Below are 26,326 nucleotides of genomic sequence, written 5' to 3'. Positions count from 1 at the left end.
CTGTTGCAGGTGTGTGGGAAGCCAACCAGTGGATGCAACACAGAAGCATTTGCAGTTCCGCAATGGAGGTGAAAACCCAGAGTGAATGGCTGCCTGGGGTGGGGGGTGTGGGTGAGCAGCGCTGTGCTCCCGGGAAGCCCACTGTGTGCACACATGACCTCTCCCTTGGAGGTGTTGAGACACCTGGGGAGCCATTTCAGCATGGATGCTTCTAGAGGCAGTGGCCAAGGATGGGCTGTTTCCCTCCATGTGCTCCAGTGCCCGGAGCCTGGAGGCAAAGCCCTACCCCTGGTACGGGCCCTGGAATGGGCTGCCAGGATCCCTTCCCAACCGCAGGGCGAGCACTCACCGGGGGGCCCCAGACAGGTGGGGACGGGGGTGCAGCGCAGCCGGAACTTCACCTGGCAGGAGTTGACCACGATGCTGTCGTTGGGGCTGAGGTTGCGGGTGTTGACAATGCCGGGCGCGTAGTAGCCTCGCATCAGCAGGTAGTTGGTGTGGGAGGCCTGGCGGGCTTTCACCTCAAAGTTCCGACGCTTGACCCCCACGCCTTCATCCAGGTCTTCCTCTTCGTCCTCATCGTCATCTAAGCCCCCATCCTTATCGGAGCTTGCTTCCTTCCCCAGGCTAGGAAGAGAGTGGGACCTGAATGGCTGGACGCAGGTCCCTGCTGCCGCCCTGCCAGCAGGGTGAGGCCCCGTGGTTCCGCCACAGCGGCAGCCCCATGGGGGCCTGGGACCTCACTGTGCACACGTGCCTGAGCCTTCATCGCCTCCTGGGCTCCATGCTGACTCCTCTCCACCCACCTGGAACCCCACAAGGGCTGCCTAAACACCTGCTGCCCTTAAAGTCTTGGCTCAGCTAAGGTGTCTGCAAGGACCTTGGATCAATCCCACCTCCATGACTGGCCCTCCGTGCCTGGCTTACCGTGTCCTTCCAGGTGGCTGATGCCCAGACCAGTGGAGGGGCTGGTCCAGGAGGCTTCCTGGTCGCTGTGCTGCTTTCCAGTTCCTGATAGCTAACACCCTGGTCACCTGAGCACCCAAAGCCACAGCTAGGCCCTGGCTACCTCTGTATGGCAAATGACCAGCGCAGTGCCATACACCGAGCACAAAAACTCAAGCACACGAGAAAGACCGCGCAAATGTGATGGCCAATGTCAGTGCCAAGAGGCAATGCCGACCACGGCAGGGCTCCGTGTGCCTGCTGCCCCTCACCTCTTCATGACCTCGTTCTCCACCATGGAGCTGTCCACCACCACGATCTGCTCGGGGATCTTGACGTCCACAGAAACGAGGCCCAGAGAGAAGAGCGTCAGGGCCCCCACGCAGTACCCTCCGGGGCAGTCCAAAGAGAAGGGCACCATGTCGCCGGAGGAGTCGGTGCTCTCCTGGTCTTTGAAGGAGAAAGTGTCAGGCTGGTCCACCTTGCCGGCAGCCCGCATCTTGTCCAAGAACCGGAACGACTCTGAGCAGATGGTGGCTGGGAACCGCCATGTGAAAATCCTGCATGGACCAAAGGATGGTAAGGGCTGCTTCCCGGGAGGCCGGTAGGTACCTTCACTGGGGCTGTGGGCACCCTAGTCATGACAGGCCCCCAAACCGCTGCAGCTCAAATGAAGAGCCTGCAGTGTTCATTTTTAAATTTATTCTTCTTCTTTGAGAGGTAGAAAAGAATCACATAGAGATCGTCCATCTGCTGGTTCATCGCCCAAATGGCCACAAAAGCCAGGGCTGGGCCAGACAGGAGGCCAGGAGCTCCAGCCATGCCCTCCACAGGGAGGGCAGGGACCCAAGGACTTGAACTGGCATTTGATGTCTTTTGAAGAGGCACCCGAGTGGGAAGCCAGGAGAGAGGGAGAGGTGGGCCCTGGCCAGGTCACTGTGATAGGGAACGCGGCAGCCCCAGTGGTGACATCATGGCTGTACAATCTTCAAGGCTGTGCCCCTTGGAGGCAGGCTCCCATCTTGTCACCTAGCCAGTGGAGCCTGACCTGACACTCTATGGCCACTATGTGGGCTGCCCAACTGGGGACAAGGACTGTCCACAGCTAGTCTTCCCCCAGAGCCGGCCTGACCTCAGGCAGACGCAGGAGGTGAAGTGACTGCAGTTTCATGGCTCCACTGGGTGACTGCCGGGGTGCGGGGAGAAGCAGGCCCTGGCTGTGTCCCTCTGCCCCCTGTGACAATGTAACAGAGCAGGAACCCCACCCTGAGCTCTTCCTGGACTGCCAGACAAGCACCCTTGTCTCACCCCTAAGACACACAGCCCAGAGAAGTGGCTCCAGGTCACAGGGGCCTCAGGGCCAGGTCTTGTGCAGCCATACCCACTTCCCAGGAGGCAGCGGAGCCTGAGGGTACTTAGGGGTGAGGCTTTGGAAGGAGGAAGGGCTGGAATTCATAGGCAAAGGAGAACCAAAACAGACTCCTGGGGCTGTCGCTCTGGGTCTGAATGCTGCCAGAGAAGGCAGGTGTCCGGGTGACCCTGCTGGGCAATGCCCTCTTAGGAGACATCTTCTGTATATGCAAGATACCCAACATGCAATGACAGGGACTCCCCTCCGTTGCTGGGCTCTGGAGGGATGCTTCCCTGAGCCCACCTCCCCTACCCCTCCGGCCTTGTGCACCTGCTGGCCCCCTGGGTCTCTGAGCTCCAGGCTGTCAGACTGAGATGGTGCCTGGCCAAGAGGCAGAGCCTCCTTTTTTTTTTTTAAGAAAAAAAAAAAGATTTCTTACTTATTTGAAAGGCAGAATGAGAAAGATCTGTCATCTGCTTGTTTAGCCCCTAGCGCTCAGAGCAGCTGGGGCGAGGGCTGGGCTGGGATTCCAACATGGGTAGGAAGAGACCACGTGGCTGGGCCTCCCAGCACAGAGATGCCACACTGGGGGTGAAGCGGAGGAGCTGGGATTTGAACTGGTGTTCTGATATAGAAAGTGGGTGCCCCAAGCCGTGGCTTAAGCCACACCAGCCCCGAGGGGGAATGTCCAAGTGAGCCAGTTACTGAATTGGGAACTGATTTTACCCACTGGACGGAGAGGAAAGCCCACCTGCCCAACTGTCCTGGCCCTTCCAGTACTGCGAACACTTGCCTTACTCCTGCACCAGGCAGGCCGTGATGATGAGGAAACCCCTTCCCAGGCAGGCCTTGCCTCTCACACCTGTGGCTGCAGGAGGCCGGAGCCCTTCCTGTCCGAGGGCCCAGCTCAGCCTCTGCCGTCCCACCCTCCAGGCAGGTGCTCACCTGTAGTAGGTCTGAGATAGCTGGTAGGACATGGGCACGAAGGGCAAGGCCCGATTTTTCTTTGGGCCGTGGGAGTGGTTGACACGGCGGCGGTTGACCAAGCTCTTCTTCTGGCACTCCAGGAAGGCCTTCACGAGGATCTGGTCCTTGTACTCCTGGTAGAGGCGGAAGGTCTGCAACAGTGGGCAGTGGGTGAGCAGGGAACCCTGGGGTGCCACTGGCCATGTGGACGCAGGGACACTGCAGCTGCCACTTCCAGAAGGCATAGGTGACTGGGGCAAGGTGGGCTGTGTGTGGCAATCCCTGCTCTCAGCCCATCTGGCCTCGGGGAAGGTAAGGCAGCTGTCTTTGCTTCTGTGGTTGAGAAGACCCTGGAGCCAGTAGCGGCCATCACAGCTAGGGACCCAGGGCTGGCCAGGTTCTGATGGCACTGCCGCAGGACCCATGAGGGACACTGACTTCAAGCTGTACTCCAGGGAGAGAACAGTAACCTCAACATTGGGGGACAGAAAGAGGTTGGGGCCAGCAAGGGCCAGGCACAGTGCCTGGGGACCTCAGCAGTATCTGCCCAGAGCCTGCTCAAGCTGGATTTCTCTACACTGTGATAGGATGGGTATAAGCAAGCAGCCGCTGCTGTGCACAGGAGAGCTCAGAGCATGCTGGGCAAGGTGGGAGCCTGGCCCAGCCACTCAGATCCCCAAGCGGCGGTGCTATCACAGGACAGCGGGCCCACTGACGCCTGGCTGCTCACTCCCTCATTTTTCCATTTCTTGGGCTGTAGGAGAGCTGACTGGGGTCCTGCTGAGTCTGTGATAGCCTCGCTGTAGGTCTTCCATGCCTCACTGGCAGACAGTAGGAGTCTGCTTCCTGCAGGGGAAGAGAGACCCCACGGCCACGCTGGTGCCCATAGGGACAGCAAGTGGTGCAGCAGCAGTGCCACAGGGAGACCAGGCAGCACCGCAGCCCCAAGTGCAGGCAAGACGGCAGGATGAGACAGAGCCTGGGACCCCGGCTTTCATCCTTCACTGCTTGGAACACTGCCATTTTCCCTAGTGGGGTGGACCTCTCATTTGAGGGCTGGTGGGAAGACTGGCCCACTGAGCCCATACAGGCCCTGTGGGTACACTGCGGAACAGGATCTCTTTGGCTTCGTTCTCTTAAACAAGTATGGGCTCAACCACAGAAACCCAGAGAGCAGCTGTGGCCTGTGGGCTGTCTGCTGGGACTGGGAGCCTCCTTTGCATTCATGCTCTCTGCAAGCTCAGAATCTGACCAGCTCTTCTTTCCTCACTCACTGAAGGGTGCTGGGGCGGCAGCATAGTACCGACACTGGTTTCCTGCGAGCACAGTGCATGGCAACCAGTGTGTGGAGAAGGGGCACAGTGCCTCTTGAGGACAGCTAGTGAAACCCCAGCTGTGGCTTTGCAGAGGCTTGGCCGTGGCTGTTACACGACGGCAGGCAGACTGGGGCTCTGCACCAGCCCCCACTGCCTGGGAGATGCTGCAGCACTCTCTGCTGGGTGCACATGGGCACCACTCTGTGTGCCAGGATCCGGGAGCGCTCTCCAGCCGACCCTATGGGGACCCTCAAGTTTGGGACCCCAGGCATGCGAATTCATGAGTGGGAGTAGAAAATACCATCTTTCCCCACTGCTGTGACGCCAGGAGCCGCTACCCACCTGGAACGACTGGCAGGACTTCATCTGGCTGTCCGAGAGGGCCAGCGTGCTCTGGATCAAGTTCTGCAGCACCAGGAAGTGGATGTCATCCACACTGCAGGAGAGGGGGCACCGCAGCGTGAGCACAGCCTGTCACCTGGTACGCGATCCCTGGCTGAAGCAGGCTGGCAGGCCCCACCCCGCCAAAGTGATGCAAACGCCCAGACCCATCACAACAACAAGAGGCAAAGTGCCAGAGGGTTCCGGGGCCATACTAACTGGCCGGGGAGTTCCCACCTGGTGGCGGAGTGGTGGTGAGAGCCGGGCCGGTTTCGGGACAGTTAAGAGGCCAGTGAGCGCTTACGTACTCTTTCTCTTCAATTCTGAGTAACTGTCTCTGTGAGGATTGGTTTCTCACGAAAAATACAGAAACTGAAAACCAATCTGCATACAGGATTCCCCAAGTTGAGGACAATGACAAAGCTGAGCAGGTTCTAGAAAGTTCTGCCTGGAAAGTCCACGGGCTGAGCTCTCAGATCCTTATCCCTCCGGTGAGCAGAACCAAGGGCAGGCTCAGCAAGGGCCCCGTGTGAAGGGCTAAGCAACAGAGCCTGCAGTGTCTGCGGGCTGTGCCGGACTCCACCAGCTCTGCTCAGCACGTGGGTAACACGTGCTATGGGCATGGCCATGTGCCAGTAAAACTTCATTCACAAAAACAGGTTAGCTCTGGCCCCAGATGATGCCCACGGCAGGTCAGAACGTAAGGACATTAAGCAGTGGAAGACAAGATTCTCCGCAAAGCAGCACTTGCCTGTTCAGTTGGTCCTCTTTCCGGCTTGGGTCCCTCTCATCACCAATGGCCAAAACCCGGTATCTGCATGAGAACAGAAGGAGAACGTGCAATGACAGGCAGCAGGCCTTCGTCCACTGAGGATGGCCACCTGCTGGCAGATGTGCTGAGAAAGAGGTTTAGCTCTGTGCAAGTGAGGCATTTTAACCAGGAATGCATCACAATCCACTCCTCAAAAGGGCCTGGAGCAGTAGCCTAGTGGCTAAAGTCCTCACTTTGCATGTGCCAGGATCCCATATGGGAGCCAGTTTTGGTTTTATTCCTGGTGGCCCTGCTTTCCATCCAGCTCCCTGCCTGTGGCTTGGGAAAGCAGTCGAGTTCCCAAGCCCAAAGCCTTGGGAACCTGCACCTGCGTGGGAGACCCAGAAGAGACTCCTGGCTTTGGATTGGCTCAGCTCCAGCTGTTGTCGACGCTTGGAGAGCAACCATCAGACAGAAGATCTTCCTCTGTCTCTCCTCTTTGTGTATCTGACTTTTCAATAAAAATAAATCTTAAAAAAAAAAAACCAAAAACAACACATGGCTGGAGCGGGTGTCTGGCCTCGTGTTGAGAAGCCCACTTCCCATATGGGCATCTTGGGTCTGACTCCTGACTCCAGTTCTCTGCGATGGAGCCCCTGGCAGGCAGCAGGAGCCAGCTCTCCTACCTGGGGTTTTGCCAGTCATGCTGGAGAGCTGGACTTAAGTGTCTGGTTCCTGGCTTCCCGGGGGGTTGACAGCATTTGTCAAGAGAACCAGCAGATGGGAGCTCACAGACCCATTCTCTTTCCACTCTCACGTAACTCATTAAAAAAAAAAAATTATGTTCATTTACGAAGCGACATGGAAAAAATGTAAAATGGCATGAATCCACTGCTAATGGTTAAGGAAGAAGATAGAAAACTACGGGAACGGGGAGGTGTCGTACTGGGCACGGGTGCCCGGCGTCAGGCTGGAGGAACAAGCCTCCGTGTTTGCCTCACGGGCGCTAACACGGAGTCTATCTCGAAAAAGCTCCGAGGACAGGTGGGGGATGTTTCAACCATGAAAAATAACGCGCTGGCGAGGTGGTGGAAGATTCACCGGCTTGACTCGTGCGCACATCCGTCATCACAGCACCCTGCACCTCAGAAATAAACGTGATCATCTGCCAAATGAAGCACAGGCGTGGCAAACACGCCGGAGAGAGCGGCCGCATTAAGGGTTGGGAGGATTATAGCTGATTTCTCTGTCTCTTTTTTGAGCTCCATTTAACATCATTTTATTATGTTCGCACCAAGCAAATAACTCCCGGAATAAACCGTATGACTGGCTTTTTAGAAAACCCTGGCTGTTTGTAAGATGCTTCTTTGTTTTCCAGAGAATGAAAGTAAAAATTCATCTTTGCCACATCAAATGACTCCATCTATTGCCAAGAAGAAGTAGCTTTCTAGAATAATAGGTGAACTATTTTTTTTCAGTCAAACAAGTAAAAATATGGAACCACTTTCTACTTGGCCTTGCCTGTCAGAACGCCCAGGATCCAAACGAGTGTTCATCTGTTACAGCCACAGCTCTCCCAGCCTTCCCAACGGCTCCTGACCTCTCCTTTAAAAAGCCTTAGCTGTCCTTAGGTATGATGACGAGTTGCCCCCTGACTCACAAGGAACGACATGGAGATGTAAATCACAAGCAGGTAAACAGGCCACTGAACCAGCTCAAAGATAGGACATAAACCACACTGCATGGGGATCTGGGAGGCAGTGTGCTGGAGAAGCAAAAAATAAGATGCAGACAGCAGCTGAAGAGCGTCAACACTGAACTTGACCTCCAGGGGTCCCCACCCAGGCACTGGTGGCTGTTCCCCAACTTATCTGCCAAGTGTATGCCGAGCACGGAGTGGAGGACCTGGCTGACAAATGCCATCTCCTGGCAGAAAGAGGGTCGGCAGGGCGGTGGTGAGGGAGAGAGAGGTGGGGAGGGACATACAATTTCACTGAGAGTGAACAGGCCTGGGTCTCGGGACTTCAGACTTCTCCATGTCACAGGGCCCGGTGCTCCCACCCAAAGCCGCTGTGGGTGCCAAGCTTGCAGGAACAGGGGTGTTGGAATCAGAGCCCACCTGCATCCCAACGCCAGCCCTGACGCTCAGGATTTCAGGGAAGGTACTGACTTCATCAAAGGGTGTGACCCGAAAAGGCAGCCTGACTTGAGTGAGCAGCAGGGATGTGGTGGGGAAAGAGGTACGAGGGCCCAGGGTTTTGAGCAATGGCAGATCCTTTCCCATCCTCAAGTCCCCATGACAGAGCAGGTGGGCCACAAGCAAGGGACACAGGAGGGTCAGCCGCAAGGCCAGATACAACCCTGCTGCCGAGGGGAGACAGACCCGGCTGGCTGAGCTATGCCTCTCGCCCTGAGAACCACAAGGAGCCTCCCAGAAGAACCTTACCTGGCAAACAGCTCCTGCAGTGTGTCTGGGATCTCAAGGACAGGGTTCTTCAGGTTGGAACTGAATTTCTCTTTCAGCTTCTCCACAAATTCCTTAAACTCAGTGGCACAAACCTTTCAGGGAAGGAGGGGAGCAGACGTGAACGCTGAGGGCCGCTTGCTTCAGCAGCATCCTGCCCTAGCGCTGGCTGTGGGGCACAGGCCACACTGACTGTGTAGTTCCCCTTGCTACCCTATCTTTCTGGGTCCCCAGCGGTTCCCTGCCACTACTGCCCCTGCCACCAGCTGTCTCCACAGCCCATCTGGAAGACCCAAATTTGTCCCATCCTGGTTCCCGAAGGCCCACTGGAGACCTCCATGCAGTAGGTCTGGGCTGCCCATCACCTTGCTCTCTCCAGTCTCCTTCCTCTCCTCCAGCCCCCTATTTGCTCGGTGGACCCCTAGCTCATCCCCTCCTCCCAACCCACACTGCCACTGTCTTAGTCCAGATCTGGTTCCCAGAAGCAAGCAGATCATGTCACCACCCCATGTCCCGTGAGACACTTCACCCTTGGGCACTGAGACCACATAGGACAAGGTCCTGATACAAGGTCCCCAAGGTCTGCCTGGGGACCTACCACTGCACCCTGAGGGTGCCGCGCCCTCTCTTCTCCACTGCCTCCAGCTTGGTGCACTAAGGCTGCTGACCTGGACCAGCACGGGCACCTTTGAAGAGCCCTCCGAGGTGGACACTGTCGGGCCCAGCTCTTCAACCCGTTCTTTATTAGCATAGCCTGCTCCAATTTGGTCTGGGGAGTAGGCTGTCCTTGGGGTGAAGCTGGGCTGCATACACTGATGGGGGCAGTCCCAGTGCCCCCAGCTGTATGGCCCAATCCGCCAGGGGCTTTTGGAAAAGGCTGACACAGCCTTTCTCCTTACTTCCTCTGGCCCTGGGATTCTGCAGAGAGGACCGAGCTCCAGGGGTCCATCTGCCACCAAGAGGTGATGGTTAGGCAGGTGGAAAGCCAACTGCTGGCACAAAGTGAGAAAATGATGCTGGGGATATGATGACCTCTCTGCTTGGCCGCAGCAGCCCGGACTTCCAACTTCTTCTTTCCGGACTTGTAGGCATGTGGGGGAAAAAGAAGCCCCAAACCCCTGCTGGCTTTGCAGTGAATGGAGAGGGCACTTGTGCTACTCTACCTGTGCCCCAAAGTGTTCCTGCCATGCCTGCGTGGCCTCTCCCTGGGGGCTGGTGGCACTGTAGCCGTCTGTCTATTTCTCTGCCAGATCCCATGTGCCGGTGACTTTCTTAGAGCAAGGGTCTTGCCTCGACCAGGCAAGCAAAGAGCTGGGAAGTCTGGTCTACAAGCAAGGCCCCTGCCCGTCAGCCGCTGCCTTCGCCTCACCTGGAGAAAGACCCACAACCTCACGGCAGCTTTCGCCAGGAAAAGAGTACAGCTGTTTGCCAGTTCTGACGCACTGCCCTATTTCCTTAACCAAATGGGCTTCAAGTGCGGTAGCATTTCAAAGAGCATGTCAAATCCTAATCATCTTTAGAAGAATGGTCACTTGGAGCCAGATCAAATGAGCTCTGAAGCCAGAAGACTGACACGTCCTCAATGAGCATGAAAAGAAAAAAAAGCAAAAACAAACAGCTACGTGTGCATGGCTGGCAGAAATGAAATGAAACCCATCCTCAGTGCAGGCTGAGGCCCGCACCCATCCAGGGCGGCCGTACCTTTGGGTCTTCATAATCACACTTGCGATTCATGAAATCTCCAACGAGGGCTTTATCCTGGTACACCTCAGCGAGGCAAACCCTGCAGGTGGACAGGCCAGACAGAAACCAAGTCAGAGGAGTGCACCAATGTGTGGCCCCACGCCTCAGGCCTTGGGGCTAACCCAACCAGGCTCTGCAAGACACAATCAACTTGCAGTCAGGTTCCCTTAGTGACATGACATGTCTCCCCTACTGGCTCTAATGCAAGGGCACCTCCCTGCACTAAAATCCAAGTCCTCCTGTTGGCAGGGGGAGCCGTAGGGAATCCGATGGGGTTGGCAGTGATTTATGGCCTTGGCCCTAGGAGACCTAGAGATAGCACCAGACAGTCCAGCAGCTGACATACCCTCCTCGGACCCCAGGCTAGAGCTGGAAGCCTCGGGGCCACTCAGCTCTGCTGAGGATGTGAGGATGGGTGGAGCACATTGTGTCTGATGACCTGAGTTCTTGTCTCGCTTATTCCTGGAGTGAGCCATGTGATGGGCTATTAACACAGAGGTACACTGAGTAGCTGTGAGCTGGCCTCTGCCCATGGCCCTGCCACACACCAGTCATTTCTCCATCTGCAAAGATATGTGTCTGCTTTGCATGATCCCCTCAAGTGCAAACAGTGGCACGGGTGTGGACACACTGAGCATCACACACGGCCCTGTGGGCATCCGGGACAGCCTCACTGTTCAGCTCCCATGCGTGGACAGCCTGCTGGACAGCCCTGTGCTTCACCTGCCTGGGACCGCAGACCTGAAGCAGGTGGGATGAGAGGACAGGCCTAAAAGCACCAGAAACCACACGGCTTACCTGTAGTTCAGATAGGTTTGTGGATTTTTGACAATATAGCGAGCTCTTCGTCCAACTGAGTGAGACGTCTTATCCAAGGATTCTTCGAAAGTAGCGTGCAGAATGTCACGGACAACTTGCCACGGGACAAACAGGCCGTTCACCTGCAGGGGACAGGGGCCAAGGCAGCCATCAGTACCCCTGGAGCCTGTGTTAGGGGAGTGAACACAGCGAGGGGCAAAGCCATGTGCCATGGAGGCCCTGCCTCAGTGCCTGCCCAGAGCTGTCAGCCCGCAAGGTGATCCCACGCCTGGCGCTGAGGTCGTGGGCAGGGAAGAGCGTGTTTCTGGGAAGTACCGGAGCAGAGGTGCTCCTCGGCACCTTCCTGACAGGAATGCAGCTGCATCACGTGTACAGAATGTGTTACATCAGAAGGGGCGCCTGCTCAGGAACACCCTGGCACCTGTGCCTACGCGCTGCGTTAACAGAGGCAGGGGCACTAACGTCAGCTAACAGCACTGGAAGGCAGAGCTGAGGTGAGGAGGGGGCTTGATGACAAGAGATTTCTGGCAACCCCAACGATGGCAGCCACCCGGGAGATGTGCAAATTGGGAAGCAGAATGCAGGCCCCTCCTGGCTCCAGCGGCTGTGTCGGGGGTAGAGATGGCCCCCTCATCAGATCTACAACACAAAGACCACTGTAGGTGCACTATCTTTTAGGTCCTTCCCTGGAGGAGAGGATTGAGGGGTGAGAAGCTCTTATGAGACAGAGGTTTCCAGAAAGGGATCCAGGGTGCCCCAATGCAGAGTCCTGTGAAGCCAGGACACCTGCACTGGGTCCGTCTGACCTGATTCAGACCAGGGCACATGGCTGGCTACAAGCACACTGTCTTGTCTCCCTGACCTAGGCTAGTACCATACAACGGCAAGGGGGATTCCACTCTCCTGGGGATTCCTGCAGAATGAGAGCAGGGTGACAGCAGGCAGCAGGACCCCGGGGACTAGCAGACATTTAGGGACCTGGGGAACATGGTGGCGAGACAGAACATTCTGAGGCGGAGATGGCAGAGGGAAGGGGAGGGGTCTGCTCTACAGACAGCAGTGTCTTCCCACCTGCCGGGGGCTCAGGGACACATGCAGCAGGGTGAACGAGAGGAACCTGGCGCGTCAGGCCACTGTCACTGCTGCCTTGGCGACGCTGACTGCTGGGAGGGAGGCGGGAGGTACCTTGGTGTTGAGGATGTTGCTGGCTATGCGGCACAGCATGATGAGCCGGTCTTCCTGCATGGACCAGGTGACGCGCAGCTGTGTCATCCTCTGCAGGGCGCTCTGGTCGGCCTCGTCGTGGTAGCGCAGCCGTTTGCTCTTCTCCTCAGGGGGCTCTTCTAGAAATGGCAGGGGAAGGAAACAGGGGGAGCCTCCAACAGCTGGCATGGAGCCCGCTCAACAGGGGAGGGTTCCGGCCCAGCTGGGTCCTCCTGACCAAGGTGCTGGCCACAGAAGATGGACCTCATGACTATTCTGTTTTGCCATTTAATCCCTTTCAGCATTTCTCTATGGTGAGATTTCACAGTTGATGGGCAGGGCAGCCTGCATGGAGCTGTGAGGGAGTGACCCGCCCATGCCAGCACCACCTTGGACTGCGTTAGAGCACCACCCACCCTCCCTTGCTGTGCTCTCGGGGTGTTGGCTGTGCACAGGCGTGTGTACTTTGGGGACAATGACTGGCTACATTCTAAGGTGCACTGAACCAGGACATACACCTACTGCAGTGCCCAACACAAGGCAGCCACCAGAGAAAGAACAGCAGTCGCTAGCATCATGCTGCTAGCAGCGCTTGGCAAAAGTCACTACGTGCCAAGCACTGGTTTGAGCTTTGCACGTGTGAGCTTACTAGGGGAACGGTACTTTGCGCCAGCTCTGTATGATGGATACAGCGATCACGGGCACTTTCAGGGCAGCAAAGCACAGCCAGGGATGGTGCCATGCCCGAGGCATGCGGCCTGCTCAGTGGCAAGCGAACGCCTCGCCATGGCTTCCCAAGGTCCCCCTGCCCTTGAGGGAGGCGCTAACAGTCCTTTCACAGGCCATAAACCATATGCCACCATCAATCCCAAGATTGTCTGCCAAGTATCTTCCGTGCGAAGACTGAGGAAAAGAGGGCTGGGCGATCTGGGCATGAAGCGGCACTGCCATATCAAGCACTCGATCTCTCACACGTCTACAAGCCAGCCCGGCCGAGGAGCCATTTCAGCTGACGGACTGAGATTTGTTATAAACGCCAGCCAAATAAACCACTACAGGGAAGTTCCTGCTGGAAGATTCTGTTTTTAACGGGAATAGCCACAAGCATCAGACTGTCGTTCAAACACGCAGACAGACCACGTGGGTGATCTATCAAAGTGATCTAAGCAATAGACACTGGTGCCCTTCCCACCACTTCTGCCCCACACAGTGCTAGTCCAAAGCACCCATCTAAACACACCGCAGGGCCAGCTGTGAAGACGCTGCTAAGAACACTGGCATCGCCCGGCAGAGGGCGCGGCCTGTCCCGGCTCTCCCACTTCCAGTCCAGCTCCCCACTAACGCACACCCTGGGAGGCAGGGATGTGACGAGCCTAGTTTGGTCCCTATCTCCCAGGTAAAAAGACCCGAGTTCAGTTTCTGCCCCTTGGCCTCAGCCAGTCCAGCCCTGGAGGTGGTGGGCATCTGGGGAGTAAATTTAGCAAATGAGAGATTCCTTTCTCTCTCTCAAAATAAATACAAAAGTAAAGGGGAGAGAGGGAGTGATTCAAATATGAGGGGTTCCATCAGATCTCAAGCAATTTTGCAGGCTGCAATGACTCCCTGTTTTCCTCCAACTTTAAAAACAAAACCCACCTGACTTTGAACTTCAGCCTGAGTTGCACAAATACAAGACAGTCAAAGGCAAACCAGGGAGAGCATTTACTCCAGGGGGTTAGATGCTGCATGGGGTGCCTGCATTTCATGCTGGGGTGCTGGCTCGAGTCCTGGGGGCCCTGGCACTCAAGGGGGAGAAGAGGACTGAGTTCCTGGCTCCTGGATCAGGCCTGACTCAGCTCGGTACTGCAGGTTATTGGATTAGCAGGTTAGTCAAAGAAGGATCTATTTCTACCTCTCAAATAAGCAAAATTAGTTAAACACATACATAAAGCTAAACCAACACACAGTAATGGGAATTTTGCTATTTAGGACAGGGATTCTGCTCAGGTTTTTTTTTTTTTCCTTCCAGCTGAGATGAAATTAGAAATGTGAACTGAGGGGATTTGTAGAGACTGCACACAACATAAAGACAGAGAAAGCCCGGGAAGCATATGGGAAACCCAAGGATCTCTCAGTTTGCCAGATGGACGTGGAAGAGAAAATGGCCATGGTGCCCACGGACTGCCATACACGGAGGGGACGTGAAAACCCGTGTCTGGCAGCAGGGGAGGTGGCGGCACAGCTCCCAGCCCCACACAGAGGCGAGGCCGGGGGAGTGCCGGGGGTTCGCATACAACCTTTGCTGCTTTTCTTTCCAGGGTCCATCTTCAGCCGTTTCCTCTTCTGGCTCTTGCCGCCCTTCACTCTCCAGTTTCTGTCCTGTGTGGGCTCCCAGTCGACCTCAAAATGCTCTTCCTGGTCGGCGCACAGCTTTGTGCCTTTCTTCGCTTCTCCCCAGATATTCAACTTGCTGTCACCTAGAAAGGATCACGGTGGGTTGCAGGCTCAGGAGACTCACCAAGGCCATGCCGAGTGAACGGCTGGCGGTCACCTGGGCCCCGAGCTGAGCGTGGCTTTGTTTCTGGGTCCAGCTCACAGCACACTCACCTGGGGCCCTCGGTGGCAAGAGGCGCTTGGTCAGAAACGTCTGTAGCCTCACGGTGAGCCCGCTCTCAGAGGTGCTGTTCTCCTGAACAACAAGGGTGGCACTGCAATGAGCCATGGACTTGCACAAGTTCATGGCTACCCAGGTCAGCCAATGCACTCAGACAGACGTCCCCCAGGCAGCCTCTGCAAGCCCAGGACTGCTGGGTAGGGCTGCTGGAAGTGGGCACCTCTGCAGGCAAATGTATTCCCTTCTGTGTCACCCAAACTTTCTGTGTCTTTTCTAGGAAGGAATATTAGTGCACACCATGGTACAAATTGCAAAGTGTTGGGGGATAGAAAGGGCCAGGGCTGAGCATTTGGCCTAACAGTGAAGATACCGTGTTCCATATGGGAGCACTGGGCCCAACCAGGGACCTCTGGCTCCTCATTCTGGCTTCCTTCTAGGGAGGACCCAGGGAAGCAGCGGTGATGGTTTCAATCCTTGGGTCTCTGTCACCCACATGGGAGACCTGGACTCAGTTCTAGGCTCCTGGTGTTGGCCTGGCCCAAGCCCGGTTGCCAGAGGCATCTGGGTAGGGAGCTTTGCCTGCCTCCTGTCTCTGTCTTCTCTTTTTCTACTTTTTAAATGAATCTATATAAAAGAAAAAAAATTAAGGAGCCAATGCTGACATAGCAGACTAATCCTCTGCCTATAGTGTCAGCATGCCATGTGGGCAAAAGTTCAAGTCCCGGCTGCTTCACTTCTGATCCAGCTCCCTGCCTGTGGCCTGAGAAAGCAGCAGTGGAGGACGACCCAAAGCCTTGGGACCCTGCACCTGTGTGGGAGACCCAGCAGAAGCTCCTGGCTCCCGGCTTTGGATGGGTTTGGCTCCAGTCACTGTGGCCATCAGGTGAGTGAACCAGACAACTGAAGACCTCTCTCTTCGTGTTTCTCCCTCTTTCTCTATCGCTCTGTCTTTCAAGTAAAATAAACACATCATTAAAAATATGCCTTTAAAGATAACAGGCCAGTAGGTATCTGCAGTACCTGAGACCTCTATTTTTTTTTACCAGTTCAAAGATGGTGAGCTGGAGGAGTTGGGCAGCCTTAAGGTGGAGTCCCAGGGTGCACAACCACAGCCTAAGCACCCACCTTTTTGGCTTTGTTGATGATGTAACTGGTCCAAATCCAGTTGCGCTTGAGGTGAGCATAGAAACTGGAATCGAGGCCAGCGGCCCCCAGTCCATCCCCAGGAATCACGCCTTTATCCACGACCACACGGCTCCCCCTGAGAGGCAGGAACCAAGCAGGAGAGAAGCAGAGTTGGTCACGGGCAGGAGAGCCATGGCCTGGGTGGGGACAATTATTCACCTTCTTGGGAAAACAACTGACAAGTGAAAGAACAGAGCCCTAGGGGCACTCCCACCAGTGACATAAAACAAAACAAACAAACAAAAAAAACCAACAAATTTTCCATGCGGAACTCCCAACTTTAGAATCTGGAGAACTGGATGAATTTCAATTTTAAAGCAAAGGGAGCTCAACATAAAGCAGAACTGGGGCCAGATCTGGCACATGGCCACCCAGGGAAGGGCCGGGTATGGGTCTGAGGGCACGCACGTGGTGTACTCCATCAAGGCACACTTGCGCTCCAGGTTGTGCTTGTCGATGGCGCTCTCCTGCTCCTTCTGCAAGGTGCCCTCCTCGTCACTGCCCTGATCCGAGCTGCCGGTCTTCATTGCACGTGGGTAGCGCACTACCCCTAGAAAAGCAGGCATGGCTCGTGGGGGCCCACATCCCAGCCAAGACTCCGGCTAGAAGGTGACAGCCAAGCAGCTTCTTGGCCTTCCCTAATGGGGAGGGAGGTTGCAATTGCCCACAGCTCTTAAGATAAGAAGGAATCTAGGGAGTAGGGGAGAAGAGTTCAAAAGCTGGGGGCAAAGTTTCCCAGGCCAAGTCCGCTAAGCACAGAAGTAGACAGCAAGCAGAGGAGCTGCCAGTTCAGGGAACTTGGAGCCGGGGAAATCCATGCCTCTTTTGTAGGGGGTGGTGCCTGGACAACAGACAGCCTGTGGAGTTGTTCCGGGGCAACATGGTGCTAGCAGAAAGCAGTAATGACTGCACTGGATGGCAGTAGCAGCAGTGGTCATGCTTAGGAGAGCTCTGGTCAGTTGGTCATTTCCAGAGTGCAAAAGAGGTGCACTGATACGGTCAGATTACATTTGGCTATTGTGCCAGTAAGCAAACATCTCCTGTGAGAAACCCAAAGGCACATGAAAACGACCGCCTGGTGGGTAAGGGCAGGTCATGGCAGGGCGCAGATGGTCAGGCTCGCTTATGCCTTGACCAGACAGTGGCCTGAGCTTTGTGGCAGGGACAGCCTGAGTCTACCTGGGGGTAATGGTGTTCTCAGTTTAGAAGCAAAGTAACGGGTCACCACTGTGGTCCAGCAGATTAAGCTGTTGCCTGGAACACCAGGATCCTGTAGAAGTGCTGGTGTTACGTCCTGGCTGCTCCGCTTCCAAGCCATGCTCCCTGCTGATCCATCTGGGAAGGCAGTAGAAGACTGCCCAAGTACTTGGGTCTCTGTTACCCACATGGCAGGCGGGGGGGGGAGGGTGGGTACTGGAATAATCTCAGACCTAATAACAGTATGAGCCTGGCTCACTAAATGCCAGAGAATTCCATGGAGCACACTGCTCTAAAGTGGAGTCTGCGTGGTAAAGCTTCTAATGCAAGTGCTCGTTAGCTGTTGGCCTTCAGCCACTTCATTAAATACACTGGAGCCTTCTGCCACGGTCAGCCCTGGCAGGAGGGGAGCCGAAGCCGACTCTGCTTCCTTTCTGTCCTGGTGGAAGCGGCCAGAACAGACCAGAGGAAGAACAACACAGAGCAAAGAATTCCCAAGTGGAGGGTAGGTGGGTGCTGCCACTACCACAAATGGCTGCCTTTGCCCAACCAGCAGCTCTGGGAGGGTGACTGTGGACCAGGTGCCTTGTGACACTTTGGGGAAAGGAACAAACTGAGAGGAGGGCAGAGAGAGAGAGAGAGAGAGAGAGGCTGGGCAGGTGCTCTTATAGGGGTGGAGTCTGTGATGGACACTGTGAGAAGGAGCACAGTCCTGAGTCCTGGCTGCTCCTGCTCCCTAACACCCTTCACCTTGGCTCAGCCCCCCCATGTCACCAGTGGATGTCTCTCTCGGACACGGGTCACAGTCCCATGCTGGCCTCCCTCCTCCACTCAGCAGCCAAGGAGAACACTTTATGTTCCACACCAACCCACAGCTTCTCGCTGTTCTTTAAGAAACCTGAATTCCCTCTGAGTTTGGCTCCAGCTCACTACTGCACTCCAAGTGGCCATCCTTCTGCCTGCATCCTGGCTTCTCTTTCTCCAACACGCCACCCAGAGCCCTGGCTGGAAAGCCCTTCCCCAGCTCAGGGCACACAGGCCAGGCTCGCTCCTCAGGACTCAGCTCAGAGGGATTCCCCTTAGACTGCTCCTAAGAGTGCCTTTAAAACACGCTTGGCATCAACACTCACATGCCAAGTGCTCTGTTAGGTGCTCCGTTAATACTTGCTGGCCACATGAATGGAACAAAATAGAACTGCTTGGGCTCCAACGACTGGGGTTCTGGGAACTCTTCACCCCTCTCCTCCCTAATGGTGTTCCAGCCTTCTAAAACCCACTGGGCCAGGTGATTCTAGCCTTCTCCAAGTCCAATCCTGGTTGTCAGGGCAGGCATTCTGGGACTTGGAGTATCCACATCCCATTTCAGGATGTCTGCCTTTGAGTGCTAGACCCGGTTCTAAAAGTTTCCTACTAAAGCTCATACTGGGATGCAGCAGGTGATGGCTCAAGTACTTGTGTCCCTGTCACCCACAGGTGAAACCCAGACTGAGTTCTTGGCTCCCAGCTTCAGCCTGGCCCAGTCCTGGCTGCTGCAGGCACTTGGGGAGTGAGTCAGCAGACGGCCAGACATCTTTCTCTGTGTCTCATATAAACACATTTTTCTTCTTAAACTCCCAGCTACCACACTGAAAAGGGGGAAGGTGATGAGGTCCAGACAGTACCTAGTGGGGTATTGAGGCAGACGCACTGCAGATCAAACCAGTAGTTCTCCACGTCCTGCATTGAGTTCATGACGTAGTGACGCCTCTCGAAGGGCCGGCTGCTGTGGGCCAGGTTGTAATGTGGGTCGCAGATGGTGGTGTCAACTATCACCGCGTTCTTCTTCAAGAAGATGAAGACCTAAGGGGTACCAGACACGGGGAGAGGAGCAGGGTTTGGCTGCGAACAGCCCGTGCCTCTACCGGCAGCAATGCCTTCATCTGGGGCCTGGGGACGTTACCTGATCTTTGTCTTGAAACTTCTCTGTGGGCCCAAACTGCAGCAGCCCCATGTAGCACAGCCTCTGAAGGCTCTCCACCACTGAGAAAATGTAACGCCTAGGAAACACGGGGCAGGGTCCCCATCATAACACACGCTCACTTCTTGGCTTTCCTCCCAGACCAGTCCCACGCCTGTACTGCAGTGCAGCCCATACCTACCCCTCCAGACGCCCACGGCCATGGACTGTCGGTCCTACACTTGGCTTTGGATTTGGTAAGTAATGTAACAAAGGGAAGTACTCAGATTCCGGTACTCACAATCCTCACCAAAGACTGTACTTTACGATTGACCAGCCCACACTTCACGGGGCTGAATTCCTGAAAAGCCCAGGTGCCTACAGACTGAGTGGGAAGGGTGAGCGGGAGGGATGCCTTGGCCTTATCCTGGTGGACAAGCGTCCGGAACCCTCCTTCTCAGGGCTTGGGCTTTGCTCCAGTGCGCTCACCTCTTGTACAGCAGCTGCTGCCGGAGCGCCCGCGGGAGGAAGCGGATCAGCATGTGCTTCTTCAGAGGGTCATTCAGGAACTCCTCAAGCATGTCCACCTAGGCAGGTGATTTTCGGGCTGGCTCACCCAGCAGGCCAGCCTTGAACCTGCCTGTCAGCCCGACTCCCACAGCACAGCTGGGTCTCATCCACCCTCCCCACACACAGCTGGGGGCAAGCTGAGAATGCGCCTGTCTCCTTACATCCCAGGAAGGAAGACCACGCATCCCCTGTGAGGCTGGCGATCCTACTTCCAGCCTTGCCTGCAGGAAGACATTTAGGTGCTGCCCCCACATGTGTGTGCACCACAAGCCACTCATCAACAGGTCACTTATACTAACAAGAAATTGGCATTTAAATGTCCCAAAATGAGAAAACAGTACCGACTAAACAAGAGTACATTGAAAAAGAAAAATCCATTTGATATCATGATGAGGAACTGAATGATGTAGAAAATGTAATATTTTCAGTGGAAAGAATCAATCATAAAGGAGTAAACGGGGGTGAGGTGTGGGCGTTCAGTGTGGCCGTTAACGCCTCAGATCCCCGCATCTCATACTGGAGTGCGTAGGATGAACCCCAGCTCCTCTACGCCCAATCCCCCAGCTTCCTTAATGTGCACTATGGGAAGCACAAGGGGAGGCCTCAGTTACTCGGGTCCCTGCCATCCAAATGAGAGATCCAGACTTAGTGCTAGGTTCCCAGCTTTGGCCTGGCCCAGCCCTGGCTGTTATAAATCAGAAGATACGGAGGATCTCTTTTTTCTCTTTGACTTTCAAATAAAACAAAAATAAATGTTACAAAGAATGTCTCAACTGTTTAAAGGAGACCCTATGCCCAGGCACACAGGCATTGGAAAATATGGCACAATCAAGACAGACCAGAAGAAAATGAACCAAAACCATTAAGAGTGATTAACTCTCAGTGAAGAGGTTATGGGTAATTTCCATTTCCTCTTTTTTCTACATTTGACAAATCTCTAAAAACAGCAGGTTTTATTGCTGCACTGTAATTACTTTTCCTCCTGCTGACCTACCTGCCTATTGACAAACTGATGCAGAATTACAATATTTTATGTATTTTCCCTGGATGATCCATCTATCCGCCCAATTACCTCATCTAATCTATCGTTAAGAATACACAATGCAGTTCTGCTGACGACCACCCTTCCTTCTGACCATCCACATGGGCAACTCGGCCTCTCTGTGTGTGGCCCTTGGCCAGGTGAGTGCCCCAGGATGTGTGAGGGCCCCGTGGTCATCAGTACCTTGTAGCTGACTTGTACAATTTGGATGAAGATGGACAGGGGCAGACAGAGCAGAATGTCGCTGACCAGCGCCCAGCCGAAGCCGAAGTCCCTGTGGATCGGGATAGGTGGGACGTAGCGCATCCATGAGGCCTCGTTCACGTACACTAGGAACAAAACCTGTGTCACTGCTTGCAGATAGGGCCCAGCCCTAGCGGTGATCGTGCCCAGCAGGTCTTGAGTCCTCCACTGCCACTTTGGACAAAACCCAGCTTGTTTAGGAGGACGAGGAGACAGGAAGCCTGAGAGCTCAGGGAGACCGGGCTATCACTGAGCGGAGATGCCCACAGCTCACAGCCAAGGTAGTGACCCTGGGGGCAGGTGTTTGGCCTGGGGATAGGACACTGCTTAGGATGCCCACATGCCCTATCAGAGTGGCTCCTGGCTCCAGCTTCCTGCTAATGCACAACTCGGGGTGCATCCTGTCACCTACACAGGAGACCTGGATGGAACTCCTGACTCCCAGCTTTGGCATGATCTAGCCCCAGCTGTTTTGTAGGTATCTGGGGAACAAACCTACATATGGGAGTTCTCAAATTAAATTTAAAAATTTCTTTTTTAAAAGGATAAGGAACACTGTTCCGCCCTTGGCCCTGCTGTAGCCGCACACCTGCAGGCTCGGGGTTGGGATACCCACCGGTCTCCGTGGCGAGCTCCACCTCAGCCTCCCAGGTGACTGTCTCCCTGACAGCCGAGGAGCCCTCTGAGTGTTTTCCAGAGGCGGCAGCCTGGGATCTTGTCCTGCTGGACTCCTGCCTTCTCGACCTTCTCTCTCCGCCAGGCTTGTGCGCTGTCTTGTTGGCAGGGTGTCCGTAGATCAGGTACCACAGGAACATGTGGACCACGCGCAGGCGTGGCATCTTGGGCAGAAACCCCATGGAGCGTCCGAGTCCAGGCACTGAGGCGAGAAAAGAGGGAGGGAGGGCAGCGTTTGGAAAAGCCCAGCTTCAGTTCAGTTGTGTCTGTCTACTTCGAAGGCTCTCAGATGCCTTTATGGCCCACGGGCTGAGGAGGAGGCCAATGCAAACAGCCGAACCTCTGTCAGCTTTTTCTCTCGTGGGCTTGGACAGTTAATTGCCGTGATGCCTCAAGCAGCAGAGCAGACATGACAGGCTGGTGCAGAGATGCCAGTGTGCGCAGAAGGCGGGCTGGCATTCTGGAGGGGAGTCCTGAAGCTGATAGGGATGGGGCCATGTAGATACTTGGGGACATGTACCCAGTGCAAACAAAAGGTGGGCTGAAGCACGTGAGAGAGGGCCCTAAAGCCAGAGGGATGGGGTGCAGCAAAGATGGAGATGAACCAAAGGAGGTGAAGGGAGCCACCAGAAGCCGCTAATGCTCCCAAAGCTGCCAGGTGCATTTGTCTGTTGGGGTTTTTGTTTTATGGATACAGACACACTGTCCCTGGGCTCTTCCCAGGCAAGAAAGCACACCAGACAATGACAAGTAACCAGGAAGCCCACTGTGGAGCATGCTCAGTGCCCGCTCGCGTGCTTGGGTTTCTCATTCCCTGCCCTGTCTACACAGGAAAGCTCGTGCTGGGCGAGCAGCCCCCTAGGGACAGGAAGTCTGTGGACTCCATCTTCCGCCGGCATCCCTGGCCTGCTGTGCCCCACCCCAGACATTGCTGGACAGGGGCCAATGTACTGTGTTAAGCTGCTTGTCCTTCCCCTGCACCAGCATGTGTGCTCTGGCTGGGAGAGGAGCCAAGCTCCAAAATTTCCAACACTGGGCTGCCACACTTGTTCAGCACAGGTTGGTAGCAGAGCCGTGGTGTTGGAGCATGAGGGACAAGGCCACGCCGCTTCAGACCTGATGCTGGAAAAGTGACAGGACAGTTAAGGACAGAGGGTCTGAGGGTCAGGACAGGGGGAGGCTTTTTAGGGTTTATGGGATGGCCTGGCCAAAGGGTATTCGGCCAAGCCAATTGCTACTTCTAGGTGTTTCCTCATGTAGGGCTCTAATGTAATTTCATCTACATTTCCGCAGTGCTTCTCCTTGCCTTACAGAGGGAAAGAGAGACCAGCAGAAGCCCCAGGGTTGGTCCAGCAGGCCCCAGGCACTGACTCAGGCATGGTTCTCCCCGTTGACAGCCCATGTGGAGTGCACAAGTGACTCCCACATAAGTCGCAGACCGTGAAGGAAACACCAGCAGCCCACTCAACAAGGGGCATGTACCGATCACAGGGTTGTAGTTCTTTAGTTGGGTTATGCCCATCTTCTCGTCTGTCTTCTTCACCCGTCCGTCTAATTTACTGGGACTGCTCAGCTGGGAGTCTGCCGAAGAGCTGGGCACCTCTGCCACTGGAGTTTCCTCTTCCACCTCCTCCTGGGGTGGTGGGGGTTGGGGCACTTTTATCCTGCAGTTCAAATAAAGATGCTGTAATATTTAGAGGAAGTCAAGGGCTGGAAGAGAGCTGTGTACATGACTGCGGTGAAACCACTGCATCCAGGGGCCAGGCGTGGGGTTTGGCAGTGACACTGGGGACCTAGAGAGAGCACTGCCAAACTGTGGGGCAGTTGCTGCCTTGTGAGAAAGGAAGTGCATGTGCTATGTCTCCTGACACTTTCAGAGATGCTGGACGTGAGGATCTGGGGGACATTAACCAGCAACTGAGTCAAATGTGGCCAGTACAGAGCAGAGCACACAACCTACACCTGCAGTCAGGGCAGTCCCCCGCCCCTGGTGGCCACCTAGGGATCCAGCTGGCAGAACTTTCACCCACTGCCAGCCATCAGAGAAGCTCTCTGCAAGGAGCCACTCTGAGACTGACTGGAAGGCTCTGTCCATTCCAGCAGATGGAACTCAAGCTTGACAGTAGGAGTGTTCTTCCATAACGAGCCTAGACACTGGTGAGTGAATCATGGATCACAGACCTAACCCCCAATCTTGTGCAGGTGTAAGTGAAGGGCGCTTATGAAGGGTGCATCAGTCTGCGGGTCGTGGGCCCGACAACCACTTGCCTATTTGCTGTGCTTGAGTTGGAGATCCGGAAGCGGACCTGCTCGATGGCACTTCTCACCAGAGGGTCATTCTGGTCCATGGACGGGTGTACAACCAGATCCACCTGGAGAGAGAGGGTGGGCAGGAGTGAAGGAAGCTTGCTTCTACTGCTTGGCCCTAGGCAGCTCCTCAGTCCTAGCTGCTTTCACTGGCATTTCCAACAATGGTCTGATGGAAGCAGAATCTGTTTTTCAACGCCCTGCTGTTAAATAGTGACTGTCGCCAAAACCCATCAAGTGACCTGGATGACAGCCTTGGCTCTGCAGGCCTTAGCTGGTCCTGGACTGTCACAGTCCACTGATCCCTGCCGCTCCCTGCGGACTACTCCTACTGGCTGAGAAATTCCTGTAGCTGCGTGGTAGGCCTGAGGGCTTCCATCTGGAAAAGGGAAGCATCTTTTCATTAATCTGGCCGGGCTGAGGGCACCGCTGTGGGACCCCTGCCCAGTTTGTTCCTCAGCCAACCAGGGCAGGATTGAGAGCTGCCTCTGTTGTTTTACCTTTTTGGAGGTACCGAAGCTGAGCCACGAAAATGGTGTTCACTTAACAAGAGATACAGACTTGCAAAATGGAAACCATGAGGCAGGGCAACAACTAACAGAAGGCCAGCCAGCAGGGAGACATAGAGTGCAGCAGAGTGGGAGGGAGTGTGATGGTGGCGCCACGGACAGGAGGCACAGTATCCTGGACACCCAGGGCCAGGCTCCTCTGCCCCCGTTACAGGCAGGAGGATGTACAGTTGGGATCTACCCAGAGTGTTAGTACTGGCATGCAGCTTCATGTCAAAAGTGGGCTCAGAGGTGTGGGGACATGGAACAGGAAGCAACACCCTGAGAGACACTTTAAAGTGACACCTAGCTCAGCCTCTCTCACTCCTCATTTGTGAAACAGGGAACCTCTTTTCTCAGCTACCAACTTCCCTGTGGTTTTGTGAAGCTCACAGGAGACAGGCAGCAGCTTAGCATCCCATATGGGTGCTGTTTGATTCCTGGCTGTAACACTTCTGGTGCAGCTTCCTGCTAACGCACCTTGGAAAGCAGCAGATGCCCAAGTATTCGGGCCCCTGCACCCACCTGAAGGCCTGGAGGAAGCTCTTGGGCCCTGGGGAGCTTTGTCTTGGCCTAGCCCTGGCCATTGTGGCCATCTGGGTAGTGAACTAGCATTGGACAGAAGATTATCTTTCTCGGGTCCAGTATGATGGCTCTATTAGCTAATCTTCCCCCTTGCAAGCACTAGGATCACATACGGGCATCGGTTTCTGTCCAAGCTGCTTCACTTTCCAACCAGCTCCCAGCTTATACCCTGGAAAGAAGATGGCCCAAAGCCTCGGGACCCTGCACTCGTGTGGGAGACCCAGAAGAAGGTCCTGGCCCCTGGCTTCAGATCGGCCAGCTCTGGCCACTGCAGCCAACTGGGAGTGAACCAACGGATGGAAGATCCTTCTGTCTCTCCATTACATGGCTATTTGTACTTTCCATGGCTAAATGGCTTAGCACCTCCCAAAGGCCAAACAGGCATGGCATGGCAGGGGCAAAGGCAGGTGTGGGCTGAGGCCTCCAATCAGCGTAGCTATAGTAGGTCAGAAGGCTGCGGGCAAGCATGGCTATCACAGGATATCACAGGAAGGTTGAGAAGTTGCGGTCTAAGGATATGCATCCACACCTCAGTCCTTTCAGGCCAGAGAAAACGCGACACTGCAGAGGTACCCCATGGCCGGGGCAGGGGAGGCCTGCTCTACCGTATATATTATTGAACCACGGACATCTCAGCCCTCACTCTAGCCTCTTACCATTAATCTGTGGTACAGCCTGCTGGATGCAGTGCCTGGCAGGGGCTGAGGCCTAGGAGCCGGACTGCTGCCTCCCACTCTAACCTGGGCACGTGTTCTGCCCTCTGTGACCACTTCCTGAAGATCAACTTAACTCAGAGGGAGGTGTTGCTGCAAACGGGGAGGGGCTTTTTCTGACCTTCAGAGAGACAGAGGGAGGTCAGGATTACGACCTCCTGGCCCCTCTGGTGGGAGGTGAGGCTGACTGCCTGGGGTGTGGGGCAGGACCAAGCGGCTCCTAAAGATTCAAAGCTGATGCGAGCTGACAGTGCCTCTGTTGCCTCGTCCTGCTCGGTATTGTTCAGACTCCCCACCTCCAACTGAAGATGGGAGTTCAATAGTAGAAATGACCTTGTCAGCTTATTAAGAAGACAGAGTATCACAGCAAAAGCTTCCTGAAGACAGAGCTAGAAAAAAAATGGAGCCAGGGGAAAAAGGTCAGGTAATGAAAGGCGCCTGTCCCACGGCGCCATCCCCTTCACCCTGGGTCTGGCTGCACCATCGCAAATGACTCTGCCCCTGAATAATCTCTGCCTGCCGCTGCAAAGCTTCCGAGCTGCAGTTGCTATGGGAATGGTCCCCAACTTGCAACTGCACAGAAACGATCTGAGATGAAGAGACGGCTCATTCCTCACTGCAAAACCCCACCAGTGCATCCTCACGGAGCAGCCGCCGCTCCCCCTGGGAGACATGCCCTCCCATCATCATGGAGAAGGCCAGTGCTGCTCAGTCTCAATTTCCCACGGTGCAAATGTTATTTCATTTTTGCCCACGCTGCTCTGCTGAACTAGAACTTGAGTAGGCTCACCTC

The 26,326-nt window shown here is 55.1% G+C and overlaps 1 protein-coding gene across 1 annotated transcript in view; it reads right to left on the bottom strand.

Moving 5' to 3' along the window:
* Positions 1-26,326, bottom strand: part of GTF3C1 (general transcription factor IIIC subunit 1) — a 54,780-nt gene that overhangs the window by 5,053 nt on the left and 23,401 nt on the right. The window contains exons 13-32 of the mRNA XM_040973167.1: positions 23,649-23,752; positions 22,863-23,044; positions 21,322-21,582; positions 20,646-20,791; positions 19,340-19,437; positions 18,854-18,950; positions 18,576-18,753; positions 16,126-16,267; positions 15,658-15,793; positions 14,526-14,607; positions 14,216-14,395; positions 11,922-12,079; positions 10,716-10,858; positions 9,876-9,957; positions 8,157-8,269; positions 5,711-5,773; positions 4,921-5,014; positions 3,242-3,414; positions 1,218-1,505; positions 350-609 (exon numbers count right to left, since the gene is read on the bottom strand). Coding sequence (XP_040829101.1) covers positions 350-609; positions 1,218-1,505; positions 3,242-3,414; positions 4,921-5,014; positions 5,711-5,773; positions 8,157-8,269; positions 9,876-9,957; positions 10,716-10,858; positions 11,922-12,079; positions 14,216-14,395; positions 14,526-14,607; positions 15,658-15,793; positions 16,126-16,267; positions 18,576-18,753; positions 18,854-18,950; positions 19,340-19,437; positions 20,646-20,791; positions 21,322-21,582; positions 22,863-23,044; positions 23,649-23,752 — 2,980 coding nt within the window. The remainder of the gene's footprint in view (positions 1-349; positions 610-1,217; positions 1,506-3,241; positions 3,415-4,920; positions 5,015-5,710; positions 5,774-8,156; positions 8,270-9,875; positions 9,958-10,715; positions 10,859-11,921; positions 12,080-14,215; positions 14,396-14,525; positions 14,608-15,657; positions 15,794-16,125; positions 16,268-18,575; positions 18,754-18,853; positions 18,951-19,339; positions 19,438-20,645; positions 20,792-21,321; positions 21,583-22,862; positions 23,045-23,648; positions 23,753-26,326) is intronic.

This window comes from Ochotona curzoniae, unplaced genomic scaffold (genome assembly GCF_017591425.1).
Source record: "Ochotona curzoniae isolate NIBS_2020 unplaced genomic scaffold, NIBS_Ocur_1.0 contig_2321, whole genome shotgun sequence".
Classification (NCBI taxonomy): Eukaryota; Metazoa; Chordata; class Mammalia; order Lagomorpha; family Ochotonidae; genus Ochotona; species Ochotona curzoniae.
The sequence above is the reverse complement of the archived record's forward strand: the minus strand, read 5'-3'. Positions and strand labels throughout refer to the sequence as shown.